General features: G+C 40.3%; 1 protein-coding gene across 2 annotated transcripts in view; it reads left to right on the plus strand.

The window, feature by feature from the left end:
- The window catches only part of SH3GL3 (SH3 domain containing GRB2 like 3, endophilin A3), a 58,622-nt gene that overhangs the window by 13,268 nt on the left and 17,747 nt on the right, over positions 1 to 27,607 (plus strand). Inside the window, exon 1 of one of the 2 annotated variants that reach the window (XM_033071119.2) lies at positions 2,777 to 2,860. The exons of the other annotated variant lie outside the window; for it this stretch is intronic. Within the exon in view, the coding sequence (XP_032927010.1) occupies positions 2,816 to 2,860 (45 nt within the window). The 5' untranslated portion in view covers positions 2,777 to 2,815. Of the gene's footprint in view, positions 1 to 2,776; positions 2,861 to 27,607 lie in introns of those variants that run through there. 2 annotated transcript variants of the gene reach the window in all.

A 27,607-nucleotide genomic window follows, 5' to 3' on the forward strand; every position in this document is an offset into this window, starting at 1 on the left:
GTGCACTTTAATGTTTCCTGAGTAGTGGAACTTTAATTGTTTAAATACCCAGACATCTAGAACTTTTGCCCTGAAGGCCCCCTCTGTGAAGCATTTTTCCCTCTGCCTTTGTAGTACTATGCCCTAGCCTGTCTTCTAACAACTTTAATAGAAGCTTTTTTTTCATCATGTCAGCATTTATCTGAATTACTTCCCACTCTTTTTGCTAGTATTTCTCATTCCATAGACTAAATCACTAACTTTGCATAAAACTTAAGGATTATCACCCAGCAAATTACAATCCTTTTTTCCATGAGCTATAACTGTGATTGTAAAGCCTTCTAGATATTCCTTGGCCACTGTGTATTTCTGTCTACAAGCTACAACTTTTACTTGTATCTGAGCTGAGTACCAGTCAGTGTCTTTGAGGGTACCTCCACCAAGTCATCAACACCTGGACTATGCAAGTTGGCTCATTAATTAGGTTTTTACCTTGTCTGTATTACTGAGCAATTAGGCTGTGAAGTGAAATTCCACAGGGCATTTCCCACTTGCAAATTCTTGTACCACTTCAGCAGAGACAACATGGCTGCTATCCTTGGGCTACCAGCAGGGTTTTTTTTTAACAAGAAGTTGTAGGCATACAGCCTTACTAAAGTTCTTTATCTAATCCAATTTTACAGCTAACAGCCACAGCAACTCCATAATCCATTCATTCCCCTCCACAGCAATTTATCTCAAACTCCTTCCTTCTTTGCTCTGGTCCAGTCATTCCTAAAGCCGAAGATTAGCCAAAGCTGCCATGTCTCCCTAATTCCATAGTACAATAAGAGCCTGCTTTAATTCCTTTTATGGAGCTCCAATATCCTAGTTTAGGCTGTATTTCCTCACCTGAGGCATCTACAAACGTGTCACTAACTTAAACCATAACTAATTTGGCTCTGACAGTTAACATCTTGCTGCCAGTTTCAATTAGGGAGGAGAAGCAACTGCTGAAATCAGGTGTCTGTGGTATAATCATGTTTACTTGTAAGGAGGCCAAAAATGCTCTTTCCCTAGACAGAGGTGGCATAAAATAATATAAGTGATGGCAGGCTTCTATCAGACATTTCCAAAAACCTGGAGGACTTTACCTAACAGTTTGTCTTACAGAGCAAATGTTGATTGGTGCTCTCCTCTTTGCTTTCTCTTCTGCCTCTCCTCTACAGAGAGTCCTTTGTCAAGTAACAGCCAGATCCTTAACTCGTTAATGTGTTTGTCTTTACACTTTGTTTCTTAGTGGTATGATAATCTTTTCTAAGAAATGGGAACAGTGATTCCTTTCTCCTAAATTACAGTGGGACAACAAGTTCTCGCATTTTTTTCTTCTTTGCTGTTCTAAAATGTAACTCTAACACATTCTGAAAATGTCTTTCTCTCCCAGCCCTATCAAAATGTAGTGAGCATGACAGTGAGTAACAGAGTCCTACTGCAGCCAGCAAAGCTTATCTCTGAACTGCTCCCCAGGTCCCTGCATAAGTTTCAGCTGAATCATAATTCCCAAGTATCCTTACAGCCAGGATGAAGCAGCATTATCACAGAGCTTATCTTCCCCAGAATCTAAACATCACTTGGAATTGCTCTACCATGAAGGCAGAACCACATCTCTAATTTATAGCAGCACAGTCCTGATACACAGTCATATTTCAGCATATAATCAAGAAATCCCTCATATAACAACCAAGCAAACAGCTAAAACATCCTTCCAGCACAGCTCTTTCTAGTCTATCCGCTCTTCTGAGTGAGAGACCGTGTCCTTTGGAACCCCGAGCAGCACCACTGCAGGTACGGAATCACACCACCAAGAGGATTTTTTCTGGTGCACAGCACCAGCCAGGTGTGCTCTGGACTGCTACAAGAGCTTTCATGTTTTAAGAGCTATAATTAAATTACCAACTACAATAATAGACCTGAGGTTAATTACCTCAGACAGAGATGCTACGCTGGACCACAAGAAACGAGGCAGACCCATAACGAGCCATTTTCAGCCTTATTAAAAATAAGACAGATGAAACCAGGCAGCTGAATGGCCTTTCGGTGCCGGGGCTGTGCTCCCTGCAGCCAGGGTGCCCTGTGGGCTCTCTGTGGGTGCTCCCCGCGGGCAGGGTGCCCTGTGGGCTCTCTGTGGGTGCTCCCCGCGGGCAGGGTGCCCTGTGGGCTCTCTGTGGGCGCTCCCCGCGGGCAGGGTGCCCTGTGGGCTCTCAGTGGGTGCTCCCCGCGGGCAGGGTGCCCTGTGGGCTCTCTGTGGGTGCTCCCCGCGGGCAGGGTGCCCTGTGGGCTCTCTGTGGGTGCTCCCTGAAGGGAGGGTTCCCTGTGGGCTCTCAGTGGGTGCTCCCCGCGGGCAGGGTGCCCTGTGGGCTCTCTGTGGGTGCTCCCCGCGGGCAGGGTGCCCTGTGGGCTCTCTGTGGGTGCTCCCTGTGGGCAGGGTGCCCTGTAGGCTCTCTGTGGGTGCTCCCCGCAGACAGGGTGCAGGGTGCCCTGTGGGTGCCGTGCCCTTGCCGGGCCCGCGCAGCCCCCGCCCGGCTCCCGCCGCTGTCTCCATGCGACGGCGCGGCGTGGGCGTCTTGCAGCGCCCTCATTTGCATAGCCCCGCGAGCGGCCAATGGGCGGGCGGCGCTGCGCTGTCATTTGCATGTGGCCGGGCGGCGGCCAATGGGGCGGCGGCGGCCGGGCGCGCGGAGGGCGATGCTGCCGGCGGCGCGCGGGCGGCGCAGCGCGGGGCCGGGCCGGGCGCGGGGACCTGCCGGGCGCGGGCGGCCCTGGGCCCGGGCGGCCGCGGCGCAGCGGCGGCGGGACCATGTCGGTGGCGGGGCTCAAGAAGCAGTTCCACAAAGCCAGCCAGGTAGGGCGGCGGCGGGCCCGAGCGGGCTGTGCTGTCAGGGGCGGTTCGCCCAGAGCTCGCTCCCGCACGGGGCGGCGGGTCCCTCCTCCGTCTGTGGCAGCATCACCCGGGCACCCGGGAGTGTTTCCTTCAGCGCTACCTCCGCGTCCTGTGCTTGTGTTTTTGCCTGACAGCTTCCTGTGCTGTCCTCACAAGAGAAGGCTGCCCGTTCCATCCTTTTGCTTGGGGCTTCGGGTCTTTTCTTTAGTTATGAACATTTGTCATTTAGTGATGGGTTCGGGTTCGTGTTTTGAGGCCTCAGCTAAAGCTACAGCCTGTACGATGCCAGCTTTCCCCTAAAGAGTTCATTGTTTTGATCTTCTATGAATTGCTGGTTTATTCTACCTGGAATGCCATGTACTTGTCCTGCAGAGGGTATCAGATGTTTCTAGAGTTTTCCCTCCTTTTCTAGATGCAATACTCTATCTTTTCTGGCATGAATCTTCATCTTCTTTTGATCCCTTTATCTCTTTTTTCTTTTATATATGGTTAGCTTTAATAGTTCAGCTGGTTTGTTTTAAGACAGAAACGCCTTAGTGCCAAGCAGGTAGAGTGGTTGTATTCCATGGGGGGATGGTGCCAAGGCCAAACCCTGCATTGATGTGGGGGCTTCAGAATTGGTTGCAGTGGGATTCTTCCACTGAACCTTTTTGGAAGTCTCAGCTGCTTTGCTTGCTCATTCCAAGTCAAAGAGATCTGTATTTCTGCTGACTGTCGTTACTGATAATCGTAATATATCGAAATTAGTGCCTGTAACTTACTCAGTAAAATCCAGCAAGTGCTCTTGTCTTGGTGGGAGTGAAGAAAATAAAGGTTCATTGAGTTCTTGGCTGTCATCTTTCCAGGTCTTCCTTCAGCTATGTAGCTTGTCAGCAGCCCAAGTGCAGAATCTGCACTTTGTTTGGATACAGAGATGCTAAATATTTGTATCTAATGTTTCAGTATTGTGTTCTTTCATGGAATGTACTGATCCTGAAAAATGTTGTGAATTGACATCTTTTAGTTAACTTTCACTGTTCCTTTGAGAAACTGCTGGACCTGTAAACAAATCCAAGGACAATTTATTAAAGATTTTGTTTTGTGTTTGATATGCTGATAAGTGATGCAGCCTTTGCTGTAGTGAGCTTGTAGCTCAGGAAGCAGAAGATACCTCCTGAACTTCCTCAGTTAGGTAACCACAGCAAGAATCTTCTTGTCTAGCAACTGGTAACAGTGCAGGTTACTTAATCCTGCCCAGATATCAGGTGAACAAACAAACAAAAGGATGGATGGGATCTGATAAATGTAGTAGTAATGGCAGAAGAGAGCTGTAGAATATATTGAATTTGACTGCATTTATTGGAAAGTTGTGGTATGACTTCCAGTATTCAATACAGTTAGGAACTGCAATGCATAACTTCATAAGAATAGTCTTCTCAGGGTGGGTCAAAGGTAAAATTAAAACTTATTTTCAAATGCAGGCCTGAGCAAGAAGTTTTAAATCAGTTGATTAAAAATGTCTGTCGTTAGAGAAATGTGTTTACTAGGAAATTAAAGTTCAGGAATAAGATACTGAATTTTTTTTTTTTTTTGGTACATAACGTAACTTCTTAAGAACTCATTCTGTAAGAATTCAGATAAGATGCTGGGCAAAATAGTAGTGTGAAAATAACGGAAGAAATAGCATATATACAGATATATATATATATAGTGGGTAAAAACTGTCATGTCTAAACAATGAAATTGCTTGTCTCTGACACAGAGACACAGTCATGCCTAGATGTATAAAGTTGTTGAAGTAACAAAAATTTGGTGGAACATGGAAAACGGAAATATTGGGATTCCATCTTTTAGAAGAATCCTTTTACAAAATGCTAAAGCAAGCAAATGCAGAGTGTGAGAGGTATTTATCTACAGAAGATTTGTTAAATTTCCAAGTACTGTAGGATCCCTTCAGGAAACACAGACCTTTGTGTATTGAGTGGATGAAAGATGCCAGTGGTAACTGTTAACAGCAGAGACAGGCATTGCTTGGGGAAAGAATGAAATTAATTCCTTTAGTGTTCCCAAAGGGAATGGGGGCAGATGACAAAAACTGGCAAATGTCCCAGAGGACATTGAGGAATACTGGAGGGAATGGGGCTACTGTCAGGCCATGTGATTAAGGAATAATATTTGAAAGCTGACAGAACTTAAGGACAGAACATTGGAAGGCTGAAACAAGCGTTTTAAGACAGTCTGTATGTAACAGTTCATTCAGAAATGTAAATAAATACCAAAAAAGTGACAAGATACAGGTATATGATCTCCATGCTAAAATAGATTGCTGTTCACTGGAAATAAATTACAATTATAATTGAAATATAGAGTAGTAGATTCACAGTTACAAAAAATTAAGTAAAATAAATGGAGTTATTCTAAACTCTATTTACTCTTACTGAACCTCTGATTTTTTTTTTTTTTTTTTTTGCAGAAGAACTGCATTTCAGTTCTTTTCTTTTAAAAAGCCTTTGTGTCTTTATGTACAGCTTTTGTTCTGACTAGTGGTGATCACCTTTGTGTGTAGGCTTGAGTTCTAAGTGCAGGAGTCCAGGAAAACAAAAGTTACTTACGACTTTACACATGCAGTTGAGGTTTCTGGGATGTTTGTCTGATGCTTGTCAGCTTGCTTTGGCTGAAGTTACACTTAAGTTAATGAGTGTTTGCTCTGTGAAAGGTCAGCAGCTAACTTTTTATGGTCACTAATGCCCTTGCCAAAATCAGGCATGATGAGCTATTGCAAACTTGGTTGGTGTAGTAGAAAGTCACCATGGGTCTGTCTGTTTTTAATCCAGTATTTCACAAGAATTGTTCAGATGGTTTTCCCCTAGAATTTTTTACCCAATTGTTTTTTTTCCACTGAAAATTGCATGTGTGTTGGTTTTCACTAAAGTGTCAGGCAGTGAGATCTAGAAGACAACTCTTGTGTTATGGAGTCTGTTGAAATTACTGTAGTAAAGTCTGTACCCCAGAGGGAGTAGAGTTTGAGCTGTTTTTATGTACATCCCAATATATAAAGTTGCAATGCCACTCCATTATCTGTCCCCTAATGACTGTTTCCCCTGGTGTCATGGAATGGATAGACACGAAGCTTGGGTGTATCTCAAAGTTTCTGTGTCTGTTATGTAGTGATAACAGCCTTCATCTTAGTAGAATTTTCTTTACTATGCTTTCTACTTAGGTTATAAGTTTAAATTGAAGTTCTTGAGTTGAAAGTGCACTGCAATGAAGATCACTTCCATTCTTTCCATTAAATGTCAGTGATGATTCCTTGAGTTAACTCATTTGACTCGTGGAATACCAAGCAGAACCTGTGGAGTGTCTTACCACCTCTCACTGGCTGATAAGCAAGGGCAGGCTGTTTCTCAGGGCTGGTTAATTCATGTGCAACTCCCTGAAATTCAGCTTTTTTTAAAATATATTTTCAAATATAATTTTTAAAATTAAGTTTTGTGGAGTTGTGTTTGCCATGAGAGTTGTGCCCTGTTGCTCTCAGCCTCTGCCAGATCTGATCTGTTTTCCTGTTTTCCGTTTGAAAGCCTTTGATGTAGGTGTGTGTATCTGTGCCTGCTGGTTCTGCAGGCCTTCTTCTTGTGGTGGTTGTGCATGTGGGATAACCCAGGTGGTGGGAGGACTGCATCTTCTGGTGTGTACTGGGAGTACTTTTAGAGTTTAGAAAGGCAGGAAGCACAGAGAGTGAGTAAGAAAGCCATAATAGGTGTTGGATGTGTTTGTAGTTTCTGCTGTGCTCTAAAACCACAGCCAGTCTAGGATCCCTGTGTAAAGATGGGTGATTTTTCAAAGTACTTGGAGGCTGGTGAGCTCAGAACCTCCCTTAGGGTCCTTTGAAAGCTCAGTCGTGGCATAGGAAATCTGCTGTTGAGTTTAAATTCAGTTTTTAATATATTTTTTTTAATTAATTGTAGCTGAAGGCTGTGTGTAGAAGCAGTTTCACTCTCAACAGCTTGTTCATGTTGTATTTCTTAGGCTTAATTTCTCAGAGGTAGTGGAAAGCAATGCTTTTCTGAGGAAACACAACCGCCTGTAATCACAATTATTGTGAATGTCTTACTTGTAATGTTGTCATCAACAGCTACTGCAGCCTCTGCAGACTGGGTTCTTAAACCTTCTCCTGTTGTTGGTGAAGAGAGGCTCCAAGAGAGTGTGAATCACGAGCTGGTTCTATTGTCTATTGGTAGACCCTAGGGAAAGCAGTTTTTCTAACCAAAACAACCAAAATTTGTTACTACTCTTTTGCTGTCTGAAAGTGATCTAACCTAGTGTAATAAATATATAAATAACACGCTCTGTGTTTTAATTTCTTATGTATCCTGAATGGCATTTGTCTTTTCAAGTGCTGCAATTTTTAAAGCAATTTTCTATTCTTTAATCTTTTTTAAACTTTCAGCTATCACCTGCAGTTACAGGGATGCTGCTTCCTATCTGCCAGATTTCTTCTTTTTCTCCATTGATTTATGTGGCATTTTGATCCAATCTGTTGGAGTGAAGACCAGATCAGAATCAAGACCACCTTGTTCCCAAGACAGAATAGGTTGTGTGATTGGATTTTGTTGTTAGGTTATTATGGGTGGTGGTGGTGTTTCTTGGTGATTTTTTTTTTGTTCTCTTGACTATTTTTCTTTTCTGTTAAGTTGTAGATACTAACCTAGACATAAATATTTAAGCCTTTTTTAAAGTCCATGTTGACATTGAGTTAATACACAGAAAACTTCAATTACACAAGTGCTTGATGGCAAAGGAAGTACTTTGGTAAACTTTATACAAAGAGAGCTTGAACTTGACAGTGAGACATGAAAGGAAACTTTATTGCCTACATGCAGCTATATTTATTTCCTAGGACTATAAGCTGTTATCATACAGTCTGTTAGAGATAGTGTCCTTTCACAGCCAGTGTGAATTGGGCATGATAAATCCATGACAGTAGTACAGAGAAAGCTTCTGTCCTGTTCCTAGTTTTTATTAGATAATTGGATTTACTTTTCTTCAAATCTTACAGAATTGTGGAGGAAGGACTGTGGTGAAAAGGATGTATCAGACAAGAAGCTAAATTCTAACATCTTAAAATGAATAATTGTACTTCTACAGTTGTATTTATCAGCTGCTAAGGTGGCCTGGCAGTAAGGCAGAAGTGTAGCAAAAAGAAACTGTGAGCGCTTCAGTTAGCGTATGTACAGGTTTAACAGAAGGTAGAGGGCATGTGCTCTGCAGCCTTTAACAATGCAGTTCTCAAAGCCTGCAAGAGAGAGATCATAATGCAGTAACTCAGAAACCTAGCAGAGATGCAGCTGCAATTTGGGAGGAAGTTATTTATATTTTACACATAAAATATTTATATAAGAAAGTCTGAGTGGCATTGAAAAATAATAGAGAGTGGCATAATAGAAAGGGAGCTGAACTTTCTCCTTGAATTCATCTCCTTTTATAGCATCTTGGCTTTGCTGTAGAGTTTTGCACAGGCATCCTGAAAGTTCGAGTGAGAGCTGGCACTCCATCCCAAGCTCCTGCTGTTGCCTGAGTCACTGCAGTACATGCTGGGTAATACATTGCAGTGCAGGCTCCTGAGAATCCTGCAATGCTGAAAAACAAACAGCCACAGGAAGCCCAGCAGCAGCGCTGCATTGAGAGTTTCTTTAGCAGCACTTGGAGTTACTTGAAGTTACTGCACTTTCTGTAAACACACATGTAATTCAAATATAAAGTGCATCCCATTCTTCACAGCTTCTGTAAAAAACATATAAAACCTCCAGACTTGGTCTTACAATGGTATTGTTAAGGACAAAGTGCTTCTGTTTTTGTTAATGCCACTTTCACTCCAGTTTATTACCACAGTCTAATTCTATACTGTGCTGACTTCTCATTGTTGGTTTCTTTTCTCTTCATGGAGAGGAGGGCACTGCTGGAGTTTTATGACTAGTTAAGAGTTGAAGCTGTGGATTTTAACAATGCTTTTCACAAGTCCACTTAGAAAAGAGCTATTCAAATGTCAGGTTACACCTTCAATTCGATTTTCTACAGCCCTAGTGTCCTTTCACTGTGTACGTGTTTCTGTTATCAAAGTTACTAAGAGTTTTATGCATTGAGGGGAGAATATACCAGTTATTTTCCTGCAACATCTCAGATAGCAGCAGCTGTGCAGGTGAAATACAAAAATAACTTGGCCTTACATACTTGCTATTCAAAGGAAAATGCCAAGCCTCTGAGGAGAACCAATTCTGTTTCTTTACTACCCTAATTAAGGTGCATTTTTGATACTGTACTTGTGTTTAATGAACTGTAATGACTACAGTGAAATTAGTCTGGTTAACAACTGAACATGACTTAAGAATCCAGGACTCAAAGGAAATCAAAGGGTTCTAAAATTCTGTTTTCTGTCATTGCAGTGTTTCTCTTCCTATGCAGTCAGGTTACAGGCCTAAGGTGAAAAAGCAGAGAAGGTTTTTTTCTTAACCAAGCAAAAAAGAAATAAAAAATAAAAAAACAGTGTTAGTGGTCCTAGGTAGCAACAGCTCCTTTATTCCTTTGTGTGTTACAAATGCTGGTAGGTCTTACTGTTTGCATTTTTTTTCTTACAGATGCTGATAAGTATGGTACTAGAAAGTGACATGAATTCAAGGATAAGGACCTGGCTGGTCGATGGCAGAACCAAAAGCAGATTATGTGCTTCTAGACTATAGATGAAGTGTCCAGTCACTGTGGGGTTTAAAAAAAGACCAAATTCTTTTTAAAATTAAATTTTGCACGTGTATTGATGAATGCAAAATGTAGATATGAGTTTGGCTTAAAGTTTCTGTATAAATGTGATTTAATTTCACTGACTGAAAGTTTGGCAAGGCTGAATGTAATATTTTCAATTGCCTTTGCTGTATTTAATACCCCTCTGGAATGGGCAAGCAATCTTTTAGAAACTGGGATTTTTGGGTAATGGTATCTCCTCAGCAGAGAATGAGTGTGTGTGTGTGTGTGTGTGAGAAATGCACTTAATGCCATAAAGTGTTGGACTGGGAATCAGAAAGTCGGTGTTTTGATTCAAAATTATGATTTTGCCTTTTGCAATCCTGTTGAGAGAGCTAGAGAGTGAAATTTGGTGCCATCTGTATGGTCAGAGAATGCCACAAACACGGGAACGCTTTGTCTTTCTTTCCCACAGAGAATGTAGCACCTGCCAACTTGGCATCTGGGTCACAATAGATCTGTGCAGGGTGAGGGGCAGAGGAGACCCATTAAATGGGGAAATTGGTAATCAAAGGCCTTTCATCAATTCACAGCCAGAAGCTCCAGTCTGCTCTTCTGAAATTTCTACAGAAGAAAATAATATTTTTAAAGATGTTAGGATGAATTCCGTGTTTGGTGTGATCTGCTTGGATGACTGCCTGAGACACTGGAACATAGCAACTGTTACTTACCTTTAAGATTAACTGTTTATTATTTTATGGCTATAGGTTCTGAATAATCTCTGCTTGCTTTTTGTCCCTATACAGTTGCAGTAACTACCTAGGATTCAAAGGGCCATATCTACTGCTTTGTTTTGTGTGGAGAATGCAAGAATCATGGCATTTTCATTGTGAGTTTGATGATTAAGAGTTTCCCTTCAGTGATCTCTTCATCTGTGGTTAAAGGTTTCATGGTACTTGGCTTGATGTGCTGCTGATGGATGTACTGCCTTTTTTGTGGGAATTTCTTGCTGCAAAGCCATGTGCCCCCCCAGGGGAGGACAGAGCCTTTTGACCTCATTTGCACTAGTGCTTTATAGCTCACTGGGGAATTCTGCAGGGATCTGTATTCTGTGTGTAAATTATACTTGGAAATTATTTCAGTTTTCTGTGTCATTTATTTAATTTGATAACAGTGGAAGTAAATTCTGTGTGCATTCTGAGGGAAGTTCTTTTCTGTCCCCATGGATGAAATCAGTGGTGCATTTCTGCAGTGCTGCTCTTACTACTAGAAAGAATTGTGCCTTGTGGAGATTCAGGACAGTGTGTCTTTCTTAGAAATGGAGCTGAGGAGCCTTGTTATCCCCAGTAGCATTTGAGTTTGTGGTGTTGTGTGTAACAATGTCTTGCTGCCTAAAACCACTGGCATGTTTTGAAATGGAGTTACGAAAATAAGGCAGAAATGTACAGTGACTTCCTTTCCAAACTAGTCATAGTCAACAAAGTTATGAAATAATCTTGTGGGGTTTTTTTCTTCACTTTTCACTGTGATACATGGAGGTTTTCTATTAAGTGAATGAAAGGAGCATGGATTATTGCAAACTTTCTGATACAAGTGCTTGAGACTTGTTTTTTCCATTTAGGTTTTCCAACTCATGATGAGCACAGGTTGCATTAGCAAAGAGTGAGGTATCTTAAGTTCTTTCTTCTTCTCCCATGGGTAGTTTCCAAGGGCCTCCATGGACCCTAGCTGAGTCAGCAGTGCTGCCAGGAGCACATTGATGGATTTTTCAAAGTATTTGAGGAATGATACTTTTAAGACCATTAAAAATTCAGTTGCATTTGTATAGACCCAGGAACTAGGAGCACACTGCTTCACTGTACTCTGATGCTAGATGTGAACTTAGACTTGGGAAAACTGTGAACTGAAATGCCTTAAAAAAAAAAGAAAAAGGCAAGAAACCTCTCAAGCAGCACAGACAATATGCTTGCTGATTCCAAGGGAAAGTGTGCAATCCATGTACAGCAGAACCAGGTGGATTGCCTTGAGTAGCAAATACTGGGGGCTGACTGTGTGGCAGAAGAATGTGGGTGTTTCACACTGCACCAAAGCACAGGAAGCTACAGGACTGGCAGCTCAGATAAGTAGGAATGATGCCATTTGAATCAAAATAATGTGCAGTAAAAAGTAAGGATGTGAGAAGGAGCTCTTAGTCCATTTTGTAGTGATTTAAAATCCACACAGCTTGTCTAAGTGCTAAAACATGTAAGCAGCAGTTTAATAACATTGAAGGACACATTTCTAACTTGATTATGTGGAATGGGATTTTGTAAGAATTACTGTCTGGAAAGTAGTTTCTGAAAGAGCAATAAACAGATTATTTGTCACTTTTCATGCATAAAAAGTAGACTTGCTGATAAACATGCAGACGTGATGAGCAATAGCATGCTAATGTGAGGAGAAGTTAATTCTAAATCAAATCAACTTAAAACTACAATTTTTGAATGTTGATGTATCTGGCTGTATACGGCTTCTGTTGACAGTCTTGTTCTGCTTCCTCTGCACAGCTCGCCTGGGGACCTCTAGTGAATGATCTTGACCACATTTTTGCTGGTAATGGATTCACTTCATGGCACTGGCAAGGAAGTTTTTACTTTAGATAAATATGTAGTCATCTAGTAACATTTAAATCTAATACTTCTAAGTATTTGCAATGTATCTTAGTGTTAGCAGCTCTTGAACTTTGTCAAATTTAAAAATATTTGGCCCAAATACATAAGCTTTGAGCTTAAAGCTGTAAGTCACTGTTAAAAATGCCCACATCTTGTTTGTATTGTTTCTCCTGTAGTTATTCTGCACTGATGCGTAAAACTATGTGCCAAGAAATTACTAAGACTCAAATAAACTCCTTTGGTGTTGAATGTAAATGAATAGGTGTGGCTTCAGCCAAGCTGATGTGGGTAAATTCTGCCTTTACAGAAATCGAATTTGGTTATCCATGACTTTTTCCTGCTCTTTGACAGACCTCTCTGACATGAGCTGTGTGTAAGTGATCTTTCTAATTGTGCATGTGGGCATTGAAGATACGTAAGTGCTTGGTATCCTAATTAGGTGGCCCAATATATTCAGCCTTAAAAAATTAAAAATTAAAAAAAAAAAAGAAAAAAAGAACTTTTCGATCAGCTGATTCATATTAAAATGGATTTTCAGTAAAGCTGTCGAATAAGCAGAAATCTCTGGTGGTGGAAATACAGGAGGGCAGTTGGGTAGTCACTAATTATGTAGTGCACTTACATGTTTTAAGAAGAAAAAAGTATTTACATGTTTAAAGCATTTTTATTTCTTGTTCTGCATATGCAGGCTATGGTCTTTGTGTTGCTTATCTTTCCCATTTGACAAAGTAGGTTTTGGTTTTCTTTGTTTCAAGTGGTGCAAAAGAAATAGCAGCAATAGCATGTTACTCACAGAGAAACGGTGCAATTGGCTACTCTATAGCAACTCTAACCTAGCCACACTTCATCCAGGGTGCCACACTGGGTTATGGTTACAGTGAGTTGGGAAATACTTGTACAGCTTTACATCTGTGGATGGGTCTGGGACTCTTGGTGTGCTGAAAGCTGACCAAACCCTCCTGTGCTATAATCAGTGGTGTATTTAGTGTTAACTTTTGCAGGAGCCAGTGGGAGCCATCTTCCTGAATAAGCTAGGCTAGTTTAACCTGAGAAAAGAGTGAAGGATCTAGTTTTTGAGTTTAATTCCAGGGCATTGTGCTGGAACTGGTCACATAATGTTCTGGTAACATGAAGTGTATTCAATTCCTCTTAGGAGTTATGAATCAGAGTAGTGCTCTCTTCCAGAGCTATGACTGACAATATGCCAGCATTCTCTAGAGCAAGGCAGAGCATAGATTTTTCACTAGACTGGTGGCAATGGCAGCTGTCGTATGAAGCGAGCAGAAATGAAGAAGTATTGAATGGACAAGGTGATGTAAAGCATTCTGATTTGGGGCAGAGAGGTCATTAGAGAACTCAGACCCCTCTTTAGCACACACCTTTCCACTGCACATGCAGGAACAGTGTTTGTGCAGTCAGCTTTAACAGCTGGATGCCATCAGATGCAGCATAAAGTTCCACGGCAACTTGCATCACCCTAAACCTAGGCTGTGGTAGCCTTGCTCTACCTTCAGGGCAAAGTCCTGTCCACCTCCTTGAGTCAGCTCTGGGTGCTTGTGTGATCACACACACTAAGCTGTTAGAGGCAGCTTATCCATCTCAAAATCAACCCAGCTCCAATGTGTGAGCAGCTTTCGGGTGGATTAACTCACTGAAGAGCTCACAGCACACAGCTGCTACTACAAGTGCAAGGGAAACGGAGGGAATGTCTCACAGGGATGTAAAGGATTTAGAAAAGGCTAAGCAGCTGTGGAAAAGTACCTTAATGATTATTAGAATGTTTTGTTCAGAGAGTAGAGTAAATCTGCTTTGTAGGGGATTTGTGTCTCACTGAAGTTCTGAATGATGAGCCCGTAAACAATCTCGGCTACCCGCTCACCCTGGGCTCCTGGTGAATGTCGTGATTATGGTGATATATCATGTGAGGGCAAAAAGATCTGTCTCTAATCCAGCAAGACTGGAATCCAAACAGGACAACTGAGTGGTTTAAGTGAAATGGTGATCAACCTGGATGCAGGTAGAAGCAATGTTCCTGATGAAAGCAGCAGCTCAAGCTATGTGAGGGCTTACACAGTGAGATCTGAGAGGCTTCAGCCAGAGTCCAGTGAAGACTGAGAATGGTGTTGAAGGAGAGAGAAGAATTTCTTAAGTGGAGGAAAGATTGCCTTTATTTCAACTGAGAGGAGTGTCTGAGGAAGGAAGTTCTGGTCAGCTGGAGTAAGGACTACTGGGACAAATGATGTACAACAGAGAGACAAATTAGGGTGACGTTGTTAAAGGTAGCAAGAGGCAAGCTAATCAGTAAAAAATGTGGTGTCACACCTCCTGTTCTCTCAATACTCTGGGCAAAACAGAACATTTTAAGGGACTTTTATGACAATTACTTATTAGCATCTGTAAAAGCAATTTTTAAATATAGTCATTAGGGACATCCACTATAGAAGCATCTTAAATCACACAGGAATGAGAAGTAAGAAGATTATATGGAAGGTTCTCATATTACTTGGAAAGGAAGTGTGTAAAGGGGTTATTTAAATCTCTGATTTTAAGGATTCTGGTTTATAGTACAATTACCCTTTCTCATCTTTGCAGTGGGTATATGTGAGTATGTCAGAAGGAAACCACACCTTCCTTACAAGCACAGGGAACAACTTCAGAAAGGGGGATTGTTTTAAGGCCAAATCAGAATGCTATTGCTGCCAAGTAAAATTTTGGACTTGAAACCTGTGGAGGGAGGAAGAAGTGTTAATGTGGTAACAGCCAGTGGAATGCATGCAGTGTGTAACTTGTCGTTCACAGCTCCAACTCCTCTCCATGCAGAGGAAACAGGATGAAATATTGCCCAGTTGTACCTGAAACAAGATGCTGAAAGAGAAGCAGAAAATGATTCTGACAGGCACTGAGGACTTGTCTTGGTCACCCTGAGGAGGATGGGATGGTCACCCTGGCTGATGGGATGCACCCACTACTTCTGCTTGTCTGCAGTGCTCATGCACATTCTGTCTCACTATATTTGCTGGACCAGCAACTGCCAATATAATGAGACAGAAGACCATAGTTTAGAATAAAAACCTCCAAAATTTACTTTTCGAAGAAATTCAGAATGGATTTTTGAGCAAGAGTTTGGAACTGAATGAGAAGTCAGTGAAATTGAAAAGTGAGGAAGGGTAATCACTATAGGTATCCTTTTATGGCCCTTTGATGGCTTTACATTTCTCTTTTTAGGGGATGCTTACTTTCACAAACAAGATTTTAAACAGATTAGGGAACAGTATTTTAGATTTGTAAAGTGAAATATGGAGGTAAAGTGTGATTCATGCATGGAGAGTCATGGTTTCAGGTATGTCATTGTTCGTGGCTATTTGAACTCTTAAAATTAGTTTAAATTACTGTCAGAGACTTTATTGTAATTAGCTTTTCTCATTAAAAGCATCTGAATCTCTTCTTCTGAAAAGTGGACAATCTTGAGTCTGACACATTTTATAAGCAGGCTTACAGAGCAAATAATGTGTCTGTGTCCAAAAATTTAGATAGGTTAGTTCATTAAATTTGAATTCTTACAAAGATATTTTCCCTTAGAAATATGTACAATAATGAGGAGTTTGAATTGCTATATGTTTAAATGCATGTGCAAGCATCACTCTTGAGTTCTTTAGGAAACAGTGGAGGTTTGTGAGGAAGAGTTCAAGGTTTTGCAGTACAAAGTAGTTTTTGTTGTGAAATGCATGTGTTAAGGAATAGCTGTAGCAGACAAGTTGGACTAAAATGCTCAGTAGTAGTGTGATGTGTCACTGCCTGGTGCGAAATGAGTCACTCTCTATAGAAATGCAAAATCACATTATAGAGTCTAGAGTCTTGTACTTCATTCATATATAGACAAGAATGTCCTTTGTCCATGATACTGGTTTTCTTCAGTATCTGTATGCCTCTGATGTAAGCCCATAGACAGCATTGCATTGGTGTATGTACCATCTCATGCTAATGATCTGTTTGATTGGTGCCATTTGCCTCCATTTTCTCAGGGTTCAGTATGTTACTCTCCTTTTTCGATACTTTTTGTCATATATGGAAATACTGGCCTCAGAGCTGTATTTATTAGGGCTTGCTTCAGAACAGTGGTTTATGTTCTGACTGAACAGTTGCAATGAGTAGGAAAGATCGTTTAGTGTAGCTTGGAAGGACTGCATTTGAAATCATCAAAGGGCAGTTGGGAAATCTTTTTGTGAAGAGAATTGGAACAAGTCTGGAGAAAGCATGAGAGATAGTTACTGGAGCTCCATTTTTTATGCAATGGCATAGAGATGAAGGCTTTATTCAGGAATATGATTTTTGTTGTTGAAATGGATTTTGCCACAAATTGGATTTATAGGCAAGGAGGAGTAGGTGGTTGTGTAGGTAACTTGAAAAACTGAGTTTACCATGAGATGGACACGGTTTCTTGAAGGTAATTCTCAGTGTTTTTACTGCCTCTGAAGTTCAGTAGCTACCAAAGGCATCAAGTGTAAAGGCACTGTGGTTTAGGAGTGCCTTTGTTAAGCCTGTGTTTCTTACTTTTTCATCCCACTGGCATGGTCAAACAGTTGAAAGTGCAAATTGCAGTGTTAGTGGGTACTCTCAGAAAGCCAGTGTAGTTACCTGGGAAGGGGACCAAGTCTGATAGGGATTTCAGGTTTAAAGCATTACAGACTTTAGACAATCACAACGTGTCTCAGAATTACAGATGTAGAAGCAGTGACTGTGCCCAGTTCAGCTGGTTTAAGAGCCTGTAGGAGCCAGAGGTAAAAGTCCAATTTCGGGATAACGGTAATACTGCAGCACATTGGGTAAGTTAATAACAAGTTCCACTAATCACTGGGTGGTCCAGCTCATTTATGAAGAGACCATGAGGGAGCAGAGGGGGAAGAGTTGTGTTTGAATTGTTCTTTATTGGAGCAAATGCTGGGCCACTGCCGTTGAGATGCTGGTATAAGTCTCTGTGGCTGGAATCAAGCATCTGCTTTGTGACAGCTGCTCTTCTTTCCTTTAAATGTACAACACATTTCCTTTCACATTGCTCAGTGGCTAATATTCAAACTCTGTGCTACTGGTTAAAAAGAATACGGAATACATGTAATTAGGAAGTGGAGAAAACTGCTCTATGTTATTGGAAAGAAATAAGACCTTTTACAGCTACAGTTGAGGGTCCTTCCATAATTGTCTGCATGTGATTACTGATTGCTTAGTATTTTTCTGTCAAAAACTTTGTATAGAATATTATCTCAGCAAACACTGTATGCATTATTAAGAGAAAGGACTTACCCTTTTAGGTTTAAGTGGTGGAATACATGCCTTTAAATATTTTCTGCTACAAGCACATTACACATTCTGTATGCTTCTAGCTCACGTATTTAATGTTACCTGGTAGAGGTGTAGGCCTCACCTGAAATCCTTAATCTTAAATCAAAAAGTGGTTTGCTGCTGACAGGTCTGAAGGCAGGAGGAGACTCAAGTCCCATTTACAAAATTTACTTCATTTACAAAATGAAGGGTTTAATACATGCTGATGGTATTTTGTCTAGGTGACAGATTTCTAATCAAAAGCCTTTACTCATGCGGGTGGTTTAGAAGCAAGGTGTATTGCATTTTCTGAGCCTGGCACTCAGGACTTTATAAGCCATTTGGCAAGTGTTCACAGTCAGTGCAAGTGGTGATGCTTATCTGTTGTGTTCTTAAGTTCAGGTGTCCGGGCATCTGAGGCAAAATGCTTTTGCAATTTAAAGGCAGAAGGTCAAATTTAATCAAGTGTGGAGTCATAAAGGGTGCATATCGATGTGATAGGAAGCAAAGCTGATAAAAAGTGGGCTTTCAAGGAAAGGTTTATTGCAACCCTCCTTGAAAGCAAATGTAGTTTTTATCTCTTTCTGGCTGTATTCTTCGTGCTCCTTTTGTTATTTTCTGTTTCTCAAAATAACAGCAAGTACATGATCTTCTCTGGGCTGTTCTCTACAGTTTCTGTCCCAGGACTCTTTCTTCTTTTAACCTTGAGTGGAAATTATAAATTAATAGTATAAACCAGTCTTGTACTTTGATAAAAGAACATGAGAGTGTACTGATAAATAACTCCTGAACAGAGCACTGAAGAGAACAAAGCATTTGTATTTCTTGATGGGAACAGAAAAGACTCTAGCAAGCAAAAGGGAAGGAGGGGCTGGCTTGTGAGAGAGAATATTTGGGATGGAAGGTTGAATGAAGTTTTATCATCTGTAGATTCACAAAGTAACTGGTCATTATAAAATGTTTCATTTCCCACCTTAGTATAATTTTTCTGAACAATTTATCAAGTCACTGCTCCTAGCTGTGGGAACATTTTTTTTGACACCTATGCAACAAAAATGGAATAACAGCTGGACAATTCTTGGTCCCTCTGAGTTGGGCTGAGCATTGAAACTAACATCCTGATTTGACCATCTGGAAAAAGTGTGTGTATATGAGACCTGCTCAGGTTTTGAGCAGGCCATACATCCAGCAGAGGTGGATGGAAGTGTATATTAGAACAGAATGGAAACTGAGAGATACCTAAGGCAAAGAGAGGTGAGTGATAATGAGGGGTGAGGCAACTGAGAGAAAAACAAATTTAATGGAAGCAGTGCTAGTGAAAAGAGACTAAAATGGAAAAAGAAAGGTGCTGAGGTAGCAGTGATGAGTAAACAACTTTTCTCAGGATGCACGGCTGGCTTAACAACTCTGTGAGAGAGAAAACTTACAAAGCTTAGTAAAAGTGCTCAAGAGACAGGCTAGAGTGGCAGCTGTGCACTCCTGTGCTACAGGGTGAGGTGAGCACATCCAGAGCACTGCCAGGGAAACCTGGCACAGGAGGTGAGTGCCTGAACAGAGCTGACTGCCCTGACACAGAGCTGGGGGTAATGCAGCCAGTGGCAGTGGCTAAATGATCTCCTTGCTCTACCCTTCCCTCCTCCTTGTTTCAGTTTTTGAGCACTGTGCCAAACCCTTCTGTGTCTCAATCTCAGAGATGGTGATAGCCTAACAAAGAGCAGGCTTTGTCCTGGTATTGAACCTGTGGCATTGATTTAACCTTGATGGGACAGAGGAGTATCAGTTTTGCTGTCTCTATCCTAGGGAGGCAAGCAGTGTTTGTACTTCAACCTTGCACAGGAGCTTCAACAGTCTTTAAATTGTCACTGGGACCCTGGGAACCCAGCTGCTAGTGGCTGCTTAGGGAATGCTCTAAATTGCTACATCCCTTCTTGCCAGGGGCATGTTCCATTCCTGCAGCTCTTCTCCAGTGTCTGAACTGTGGTGCTTGGTACAGCTTCGGGCCACCTCTGAGCCTCTGAAACTGGGATCCTCAGGCTAGAAGAAGAAATTGTAGAAAACCTCCTTGAAAATAGAGCTGAATTCAAATAGGTTCACAAATGAAATACAGGAATTTAAAGTGCTAATGTTTTAAATAGGACTCGGAATTAAATTATTATGGAGCATTAAATGTGCTACCCATTCAAAAGCTGTAATTTCTGACATGGCTTCCTTTAAAACTTCATTTTTGCAAACTCTGGCACTGGTGAGAGAAGTGCCAACTTGAGCTAATTTTGCAAGTGCAGAGAACTGGGATTTGAGAAGTAACAAAAGGAGGCATATAGTGGACTCCTGGAAGAAATCAGTGCATTAATTGAAGGAAAAAGAATGCTGTGAAAATGCTGTAAAAAATAGACTTCTGTGTATAATTTAATATCATTACGTGTGCCTTTTGGGTAGGTAGGATTGCTATTGCTTTGCAAATAATCATACAATGTTTCTTTGCAAAAGTTATCTTTTCATTTTCACTGGCAGACTGCTGCCAAACCAGGAGCCATCAATCTGAGCTTTGTTGTGCTAGTCTGCCTTCTTTCAAGAGTATTCAACTTCTTATGTACTTTTTAAGCATCTAGCTTATATTTTTGAAAAAAATTATTTGCTGGTTGTCAGAATTCTTAATCCTGTTTGAAATGTACCAGGCCACATTGCTGTGGATTTTACCATATACACTGTAGTTTGCAAGGAAGTGATGGGTCCAAAATGTAAAGGTAACTCCATAGCCAAGCAATAGTTTAAATATTGGCAATTTCTGTAGTGTTCTCTTTGTGATAACTGTAGACCATACACAGAAGCTGCCCTAAGCTGCATGTGCCCTAAGGCATACTGATGGTTCTATGATTTGGATGTATAGCTTGATTAAGAGAATAACCACAACCTTTCCAGCAATTACTTTTGAATGTAAATAACAGAAGCCTTTGCTCTGCTGCACCAGACAAAACTGAAGGACAAAATATTTCTTGGAAAGAAGACATTAAGTAATAGTAAAGCAGTAGTAGTCGTTTAGCTCCTCTCAGCTGTTTATGACTAGAATCTGAAATGAAGCAGAGCTCATATCTTGGCAGCATTGAGTCCTGTGTGCTTCTCTGATGAGTCTCTTGGGTTAGACTCTTAAGAAGTATTTACATGCCTAGAGATTTAGATAAGCACTTGGTGGGGTGTTCAAAAGCATTCAGGTTTCTAATACTTCTTGACTTACTTCAGGGAATATGGGAGTGTGTATATGCACATGTGCGTGTCTATAAAAGCTGTTGATTAATTTTATTATTTTGAAGAAAAATCATATAAAATTCAACAGGAGCTAGCATTCCAGCCACTGATTTATTTTACTAGTACTGCTATGCATGTAACTTCTTTTCCTATATTTTTTTTGGTTTGTTCTTGTTTTTCATTACTTGCCTGTTGAAGCAAAAAAAAAAATTGTTAATCCTTGGGCCTTCTGACCTGCATGGAAAAGAATGTTCTTTGACACATCATTTTGCAGAATTTCAATCTTATCATTCAAAATTTGAAGACTTCTAGTCATATCTATTTTAACGTGGAAAATAGATGTAACACTTTTGTACAGACTGTACAGTACAATCTCTCGTGTGTAGATTGTACATTTGTCTCAATTTTTGCAACAAAATCTGGAATTACATTCTCACAATAAATAAATTGTATTTCCATAATAAATAAATTGTGCCACTCACAATTTGTGTCCCATAAACATAAATTTCCCTTGTTTTGCCTGCTCAGAAATACAGATAGAATATTTTATTTAAGACTGCATTCCTCAGGGCAAAGAGTGAAGATCTGGAACTCTGCCTTTCTCATTTCAGAGTTAGCAGTTGTTTACTGTGTGGCCAAGGACAAGTCAGTTTAACCCAAATTCAAGTATTTAGTCTTTTAGTTCCTCCCCTACATCAATGCTGTATTAGGAGCTTGGATGTGTGGTTTCAGCCTGTATGAATTTGTTCCCTATGTTTCCTGAAGCATCCCAAGCTATAGCAGCGGCTAAAAAGTAGCTCTTGCTGTTGCTGAGAGCAGAAAGTCTGGAATCCAGACGTGTGGAAAAGCAGCACAAGTAGCACAGGCTTGCTTTTAATGAGACACTTGAGACCTCTGGAGTGTCACAGAAAGGGTGAAGCTGTCCATTACATCGTGAGGATAAAATACTCTGAAATATGCTAAGACCCTTTAAAGGACATGCTTGCTTAGAGCAAGAGACAGCACCCTTCTCAATGTGCAGACTTCTTTCTAAGTCTAGATTACACAGTCTATATTTACACATACTTTGGCTGGATTTGGTTAATAAGGTTAATTTAAAAGGCTGCATGATTGTGTGCAGACTAGATCAGCTGGGTACAGGATTTTGAGTGTTGACTAAGGAATATCAAGTGCCCAGCATTCCTGACCCTACTTAAAATTCTCTTTCTGGCACAGACTTACTTGTAGAACAACTTTAGGCAGTATCAGAGCTAGAATTCAATGTCTGATGTTTCTGTTACTAAATTAATTTAAAAAACCCCCACCTGAACCAAGCCATATGTAATTTTGTGCGTAATTCTGGCAAAAAATGGCATACAAGAAATACACTAGGAAGAGCAGAGGAACCATATGTGGACAGTTATCACTATCACTGTCAAAGAAACCAGATGAAGTGGTTTTTTTTAAAGCAGATATAGCAAATGTAAAATTGATAAATCTTTCTGTAGGTGTTATTATTGACTTGCATAAAGTGAAAGACCATGTTGGGCATATTGGCCTGTTTTTCCAGATGATTTAGTTGTTTAATGTCAGGTACTTAATCTTGCCTAATCAATTGTAGACCTTTTCTGAGACCAAGAGGTGTTGCTATACCTTTTGCTGCTTTCTTGAGAGATCATGAGTTTCTAAAGCACATGCACAGAATTTTTCAATCTCTCAAGACCTTTAATATACTCAGGTCTGTTTCCTTTTTGTTTTCTTTCTTTTTCTTGAAAAAGCAGGAATCAAAAAATATTTAATGCATCCTGGAGTTCCTATCAGCAGAAAGAATTGCAAGGGTGCTGGGAACTTGGAGCTCTGGTCAGGCACCCACATCACAGACATTGCGTGGCAGATCTTTGTGTAAAGCCCTCATTAGCTTGGTTAAAATGGCTGCCCTTCTCTTTGGAAGACTTTCTGTTGTGATAATCCTCCCACATGGCAGAATCTTTTGTTTAGACTATGTAAAATCAGGCTGTTTGACTAATAACACTTTAAACTATTTTCTTCCATCTTTTTTTTTTTTTTTTTTGGATTGTGTAAGTCCTTCCTCAAGAAAAGATACATTCCTCAACCAGTAACCTCATTTGTCATGTTCTTGGGCTCTGTGCCTTTTCCTTTTCCTTTGATGGGGTTTCCCAAGCAAAGGCTGTTAAGTTGATTAAATACATTGACATGTACCCAGGTGTCTTCAGCAGTCCTTACTCATACAAGTTGATCTAAGTTAGGAGAGTTCACACTAAATGGTCAAGTACAACTGTTATGAAAGAGTTGAAGGCAGCAGAAATTCTTGTCTGCATAGCTCTGAGTGTCTCACACCATCGGTGGAAAGCAGAACCTCTGGCTGATGGGTTGGTGAGGGGGTTTTGCTGTGGAACATCTTGGATTGTTGGGTGTATCTGGATTGCCTGCTGAAACTCCTCCATCAGTGGGGAGTGCTGTCACTGCTCTTCCTATATGTACCAGTGCTTGTCAGGGCTTTCTCAATCCCAGAATCCATGGATTGCACTATTGGAGTTTCCTTTCTGAGCAGAACTAAGATGCCACTTCTGAGCCTTTGCCAGAGCGGTGCTGCTGTGGTTGTTCGTTAATTCTGCAGGCTGGCGTTCCCTGGGGTCGATGGGCACTTTCCTCTGCAGCAGCATTTGGGCAGCTGTGATGGGCTGGTCCGTTCCTGTTGATGCTGGCAGCTGCAGGGTTTACTCTAGAGGTCTCAGCTGGTTGCCTGCCTGGGCTTCTCTACACTTTGGGTCATGCTCAGCTGTGAAGAGTTTGCTCCATGCTGGAAAGAAGATTGAATAATAATGCTTGGCAAAGATCTGCATGGGACGCTTCAACAGTGACGTGCTCAGTGCTGAGCTGGTGTTCCCTTGGCAGCTCAGAACATCCCCATGTGGCAAAGATGTGTTTGGGGACACCCTTGGATTCCCCTTCCCAGGCAAGCCACGTTGCAAACACCTTTCTCTTCTATTCCTTTCTAGCTGGCATATCCTTGTGTAACTCAGTTCATCTGTCTTCCTAAAAATAATCATCTGTGATCTTGTTGCTCCTGTTTGCCTGAGAAGTTGCAAGTAATGAAGTAGTGGGTTCATAAATATTAGTGAGATAGGAATGTTCTTTGTGAATATAAACACTCTGGCAGTACTCTCATGCATTTTTTAAACTTTGTTTGTATGATTCAGAGATCTCTTGGTAGAAAAAGTATGTTTTCTTTCTTGGGAAGCAGGCCCTTGAGATTCCTGGTGTCCTTTAGATGGCCTGGGGGTTTTGGGTTGTTTTCTTTTTTTGGTTGTGTAAAGAAATTTCCTACCGAAAACTGGGCTCTGGAAAATGAGATAGGACTCAGTTTTTAAATTTCATAAGTTGTATGAAATTTTTAGCATTAGAAAACATTTTAATATTTAGAAAACATTTAGTATTTTAATATTCATCATGGTGTCTTTAAATGTAACACATTTCTCTTCATATATTTAAAATCCTTCATATTTTAAAAAAATAGTAATATTTTTAAGGTATTTTAATTTCGTTGGCTACCTGGACAAGATTTGCTATTGGGTCCATCAGAAGTCCCCAAGGAAGTTGATAGTGTGAGCACAGTCATGAGGTGTCTTTGAAGTACAAGCATGTCCTACAGTTCTTTATGCTTCTGCTTTAAGTATCTGACAAGACACATCCTCAGTGAAACATTAGGATGTGAATTCCTCTGGCCATGGATGTAGTTTTCTGGAGTTCTGGTTCAGCTGCTTGTTGTAGGTAATGAATTATGGGTGAATCATCCAATTTTATGCAACACTTCTTTGTTTCCCTGAATTTCTATAGAAGTGTACTCTACCATGGGTACTGGCAGGATGCTGCTTGAATTTTGTGTCTTCAATATGATTATAATTTTTAATGTGTTCATGTCTCACATAAATTCCAAAATGTTATTATGTTTTATAATTACGTATGAACTGTTACCAAAAGAGAAAGCTGCACTTTCTTAAATACCTGTGTACTTGCATTGTTAAATTCAGAGATATTTTATAGCACTTATGCAGCCATGGGAGCAATAGCAAGTTTGTGACTTCTAGGGCACAGCTTCTTGCACACCATAATTTTGATTAAATAGCAGTAGGACCCAATTCAGCTGCTTGATTAATTTTTTCCAAAAAATCCCACTTCCCGCTGCTGCTGTCAGGAATCTTTTAATCCATTTTACCAAATGCTTTGGGGAAATCTGTGCCACTGTTAGCTGAAAGTTTAGTGGAATAAAAAGTTACAGAATGCTTCATGTGAAGGTGATGACCCTCTGAGCTTGACACTGTGAGGTGCTGAGCACTTGTGGCTTCATCCAGAAAAGCACTTTAGCACCTACTGAGGATGAACTGAAATGATTTGCTGGAGGTGAGCCAGAGTGCTCTGTATTTGTGTGGCTGAAACATCTGCACTTTGTAGTAGACCCTCTATTTATTTTGGAGGGCAGAATAGCTCTTTTTTTCTTTAAAGTACATCTGAGCAGGAGAATTTTTATTTTCTTTGAAAACATAACGTACTGAGGTGACTCCAGAGTTCCTGCTGTTGTTGACTGCTTAACCTCTAAAATGAGGGATCTGTATTTTCTCCAAAGCATTAGGGTAGAATGAACTATGTCAGTTTAATTAAAAGAAGAGGTCCAAGTAGCAGTACACTTTCATAGTTTAGTTTTTTTCATTATTGTTGTAGTGGTATTTTAGGAGAAAATATCTGTTGAGGTGTATATTACTCATTTTCATTTGCAGATGATTTTTGTACCCAAGAGCCAAGTACTGTGTTTCTTTAGTCTTTTATTTAGATCTGTATTTGAAAATGTGCACCTTAGTTTAGTTTCCCAGTGTGGGGTGCTGGGTTTTCTTCTGAGCATCCAGACTTTTAGAAAATCTCTCAAGTCAATCACTGGAGTGCCTAATAGCTGCCCATTCACCTACTTAGCAAAGAATAATATTTTATTCTTTCTTTTTAAGAATGTTTTTCTGTCATGGTGGCAAGCTTTGTGCAGTGTGTATTCCTTTAAAGGTTTACTAAGATGCGAGACATTAAGTGTTGTCGGTCAAGTTTTTGGTGGTCTGCAATACATGACCTAGTGGTAACCTTTTTTTGAGTGTGGGAGTTAGCAATTTATATGAAATATAGCAATCAGAAAAGAAGAAAAACAAGTAATAAGCATAGCATTGTAGTCGAACTTGGAAGCACAAAACAGGGAATTACAGATATTTGAGGTTAAACTGTTTTGATCTAGAAAAGAGGCTGAAATCTTGGTCTCTAATCTGATAGAGCATTCTGGAAGAGGACAAAGAAGAAAATCTCTCCCTCCCCTCAGGATGTTGAACACTGCAAGGAGATTCAACTTTGTCTTGCCAGCCACCTTATTCTTCCCTTTGTTTATGACAGGCTTAAATAAGATCCTTGAGAAAGCTGTTAGCATTGTCACATTGCATTAAACCAAATCAAACACTTACATGGCTGCAGGGAAATCGCTGGAACTTTTAATGATTTATTAAGAGAAGCATAACCATTATGTGTTAACCATACTGGAATGTAGTATTTTGTACTAAGTACTGTATTTAAGATGTATTTAATGCATTTGTGCAGTTTGGCCCAGTTCTGTTTCTATGGGAAATGTAGCCATACAGTTACATTATTTCCTGGCTCTCTGTGTGTTAACTTTGGGATGAATCTATTCATTTTCCCAGCTGACTGCTTGCTTCCTTTTTAAAGAGAGAGGAAAATAAATTTAAAGTCTTTTCATAGCCTTGGCTTTTTTTTCAGAATAAAAAAATCTAGGTTTTGCCTCAAGGGTTTGACAGCGTGCATATTTATGACAAATGTAGGAATTTTCTATCCCATTAAAGTTTCAACAGATAATTTCAGCAGCTAGCCCTTCAGAACAAAATAAATGCTGTAACTTTGTAAAGAGTCATTAAAAGCTCTTAAGCCTTTAATAGAATATGATACCTTTCTTTCAGCCTTTAAATAGCATGGGCTGATTTCCTGGCCAGGTATGTACAAGAGAGGTTTGCTGGCCAGCCACTTCTTTCAACAGTAGCTGAAAAACAACAAAAGAACCGTGGTGGTTCAAGTCTAGTTAGTGAGTGTTACAAAAGAAGGGCAAAACAAGTGAAACAGAAGGTCAGAGCATGTGTGCAAGTATTGGCTGGCAAGAATCCCATTGACTTGTATTATAAAATACCCAGTGGATATATTAAAAAAAAAATAGGGTAATTGTTTTGAGAGTTTTATCAGCTCTCTGTTGATCTGGGATATTTTTGGCAGCTTCTTACATTCAGTAACCTTCTGTAGTGAAATATGAAAAACTAGTGTAATTCAGTGGATATAATGTACAAACCATTAGTAAAATATGGCATTTTTTGAAGCTTGTTTGTTACAATCCATATTTTTATTTTAAATCTTGAGACATTTTTAGTAGAGCGTTTTGGTCAGCTGTAGGTTTGACTGAAGTATGGATAGCTCATGTGCTGTGTTCATGGAATCACAGAGTGGTAAGGGGCTGGAATGAACCTTGAAGATCATCCACTCCCAAAACCCCCAGCCATGACAGGGATGCCTCCCCTTTGACCAGATTGCTCAGGACCTTCTCCAGGTTTTGAACACTGCCAGGCAATGCTTCATCATAACAAAACACATCAAAAGAAAATTATATTATCTGAAAAAATAGATTAGCAAATAACTATCTTGAGAACAAAAGCCCAATATTAGATTTATAGAAAAATCTTCTCAGAGAATTTCTTGGAAT

The sequence above is a fragment of the Catharus ustulatus genome, chromosome 12 (assembly GCF_009819885.2).
Source record: "Catharus ustulatus isolate bCatUst1 chromosome 12, bCatUst1.pri.v2, whole genome shotgun sequence".
NCBI lineage: Eukaryota > Metazoa > Chordata > Aves > Passeriformes > Turdidae > Catharus > Catharus ustulatus.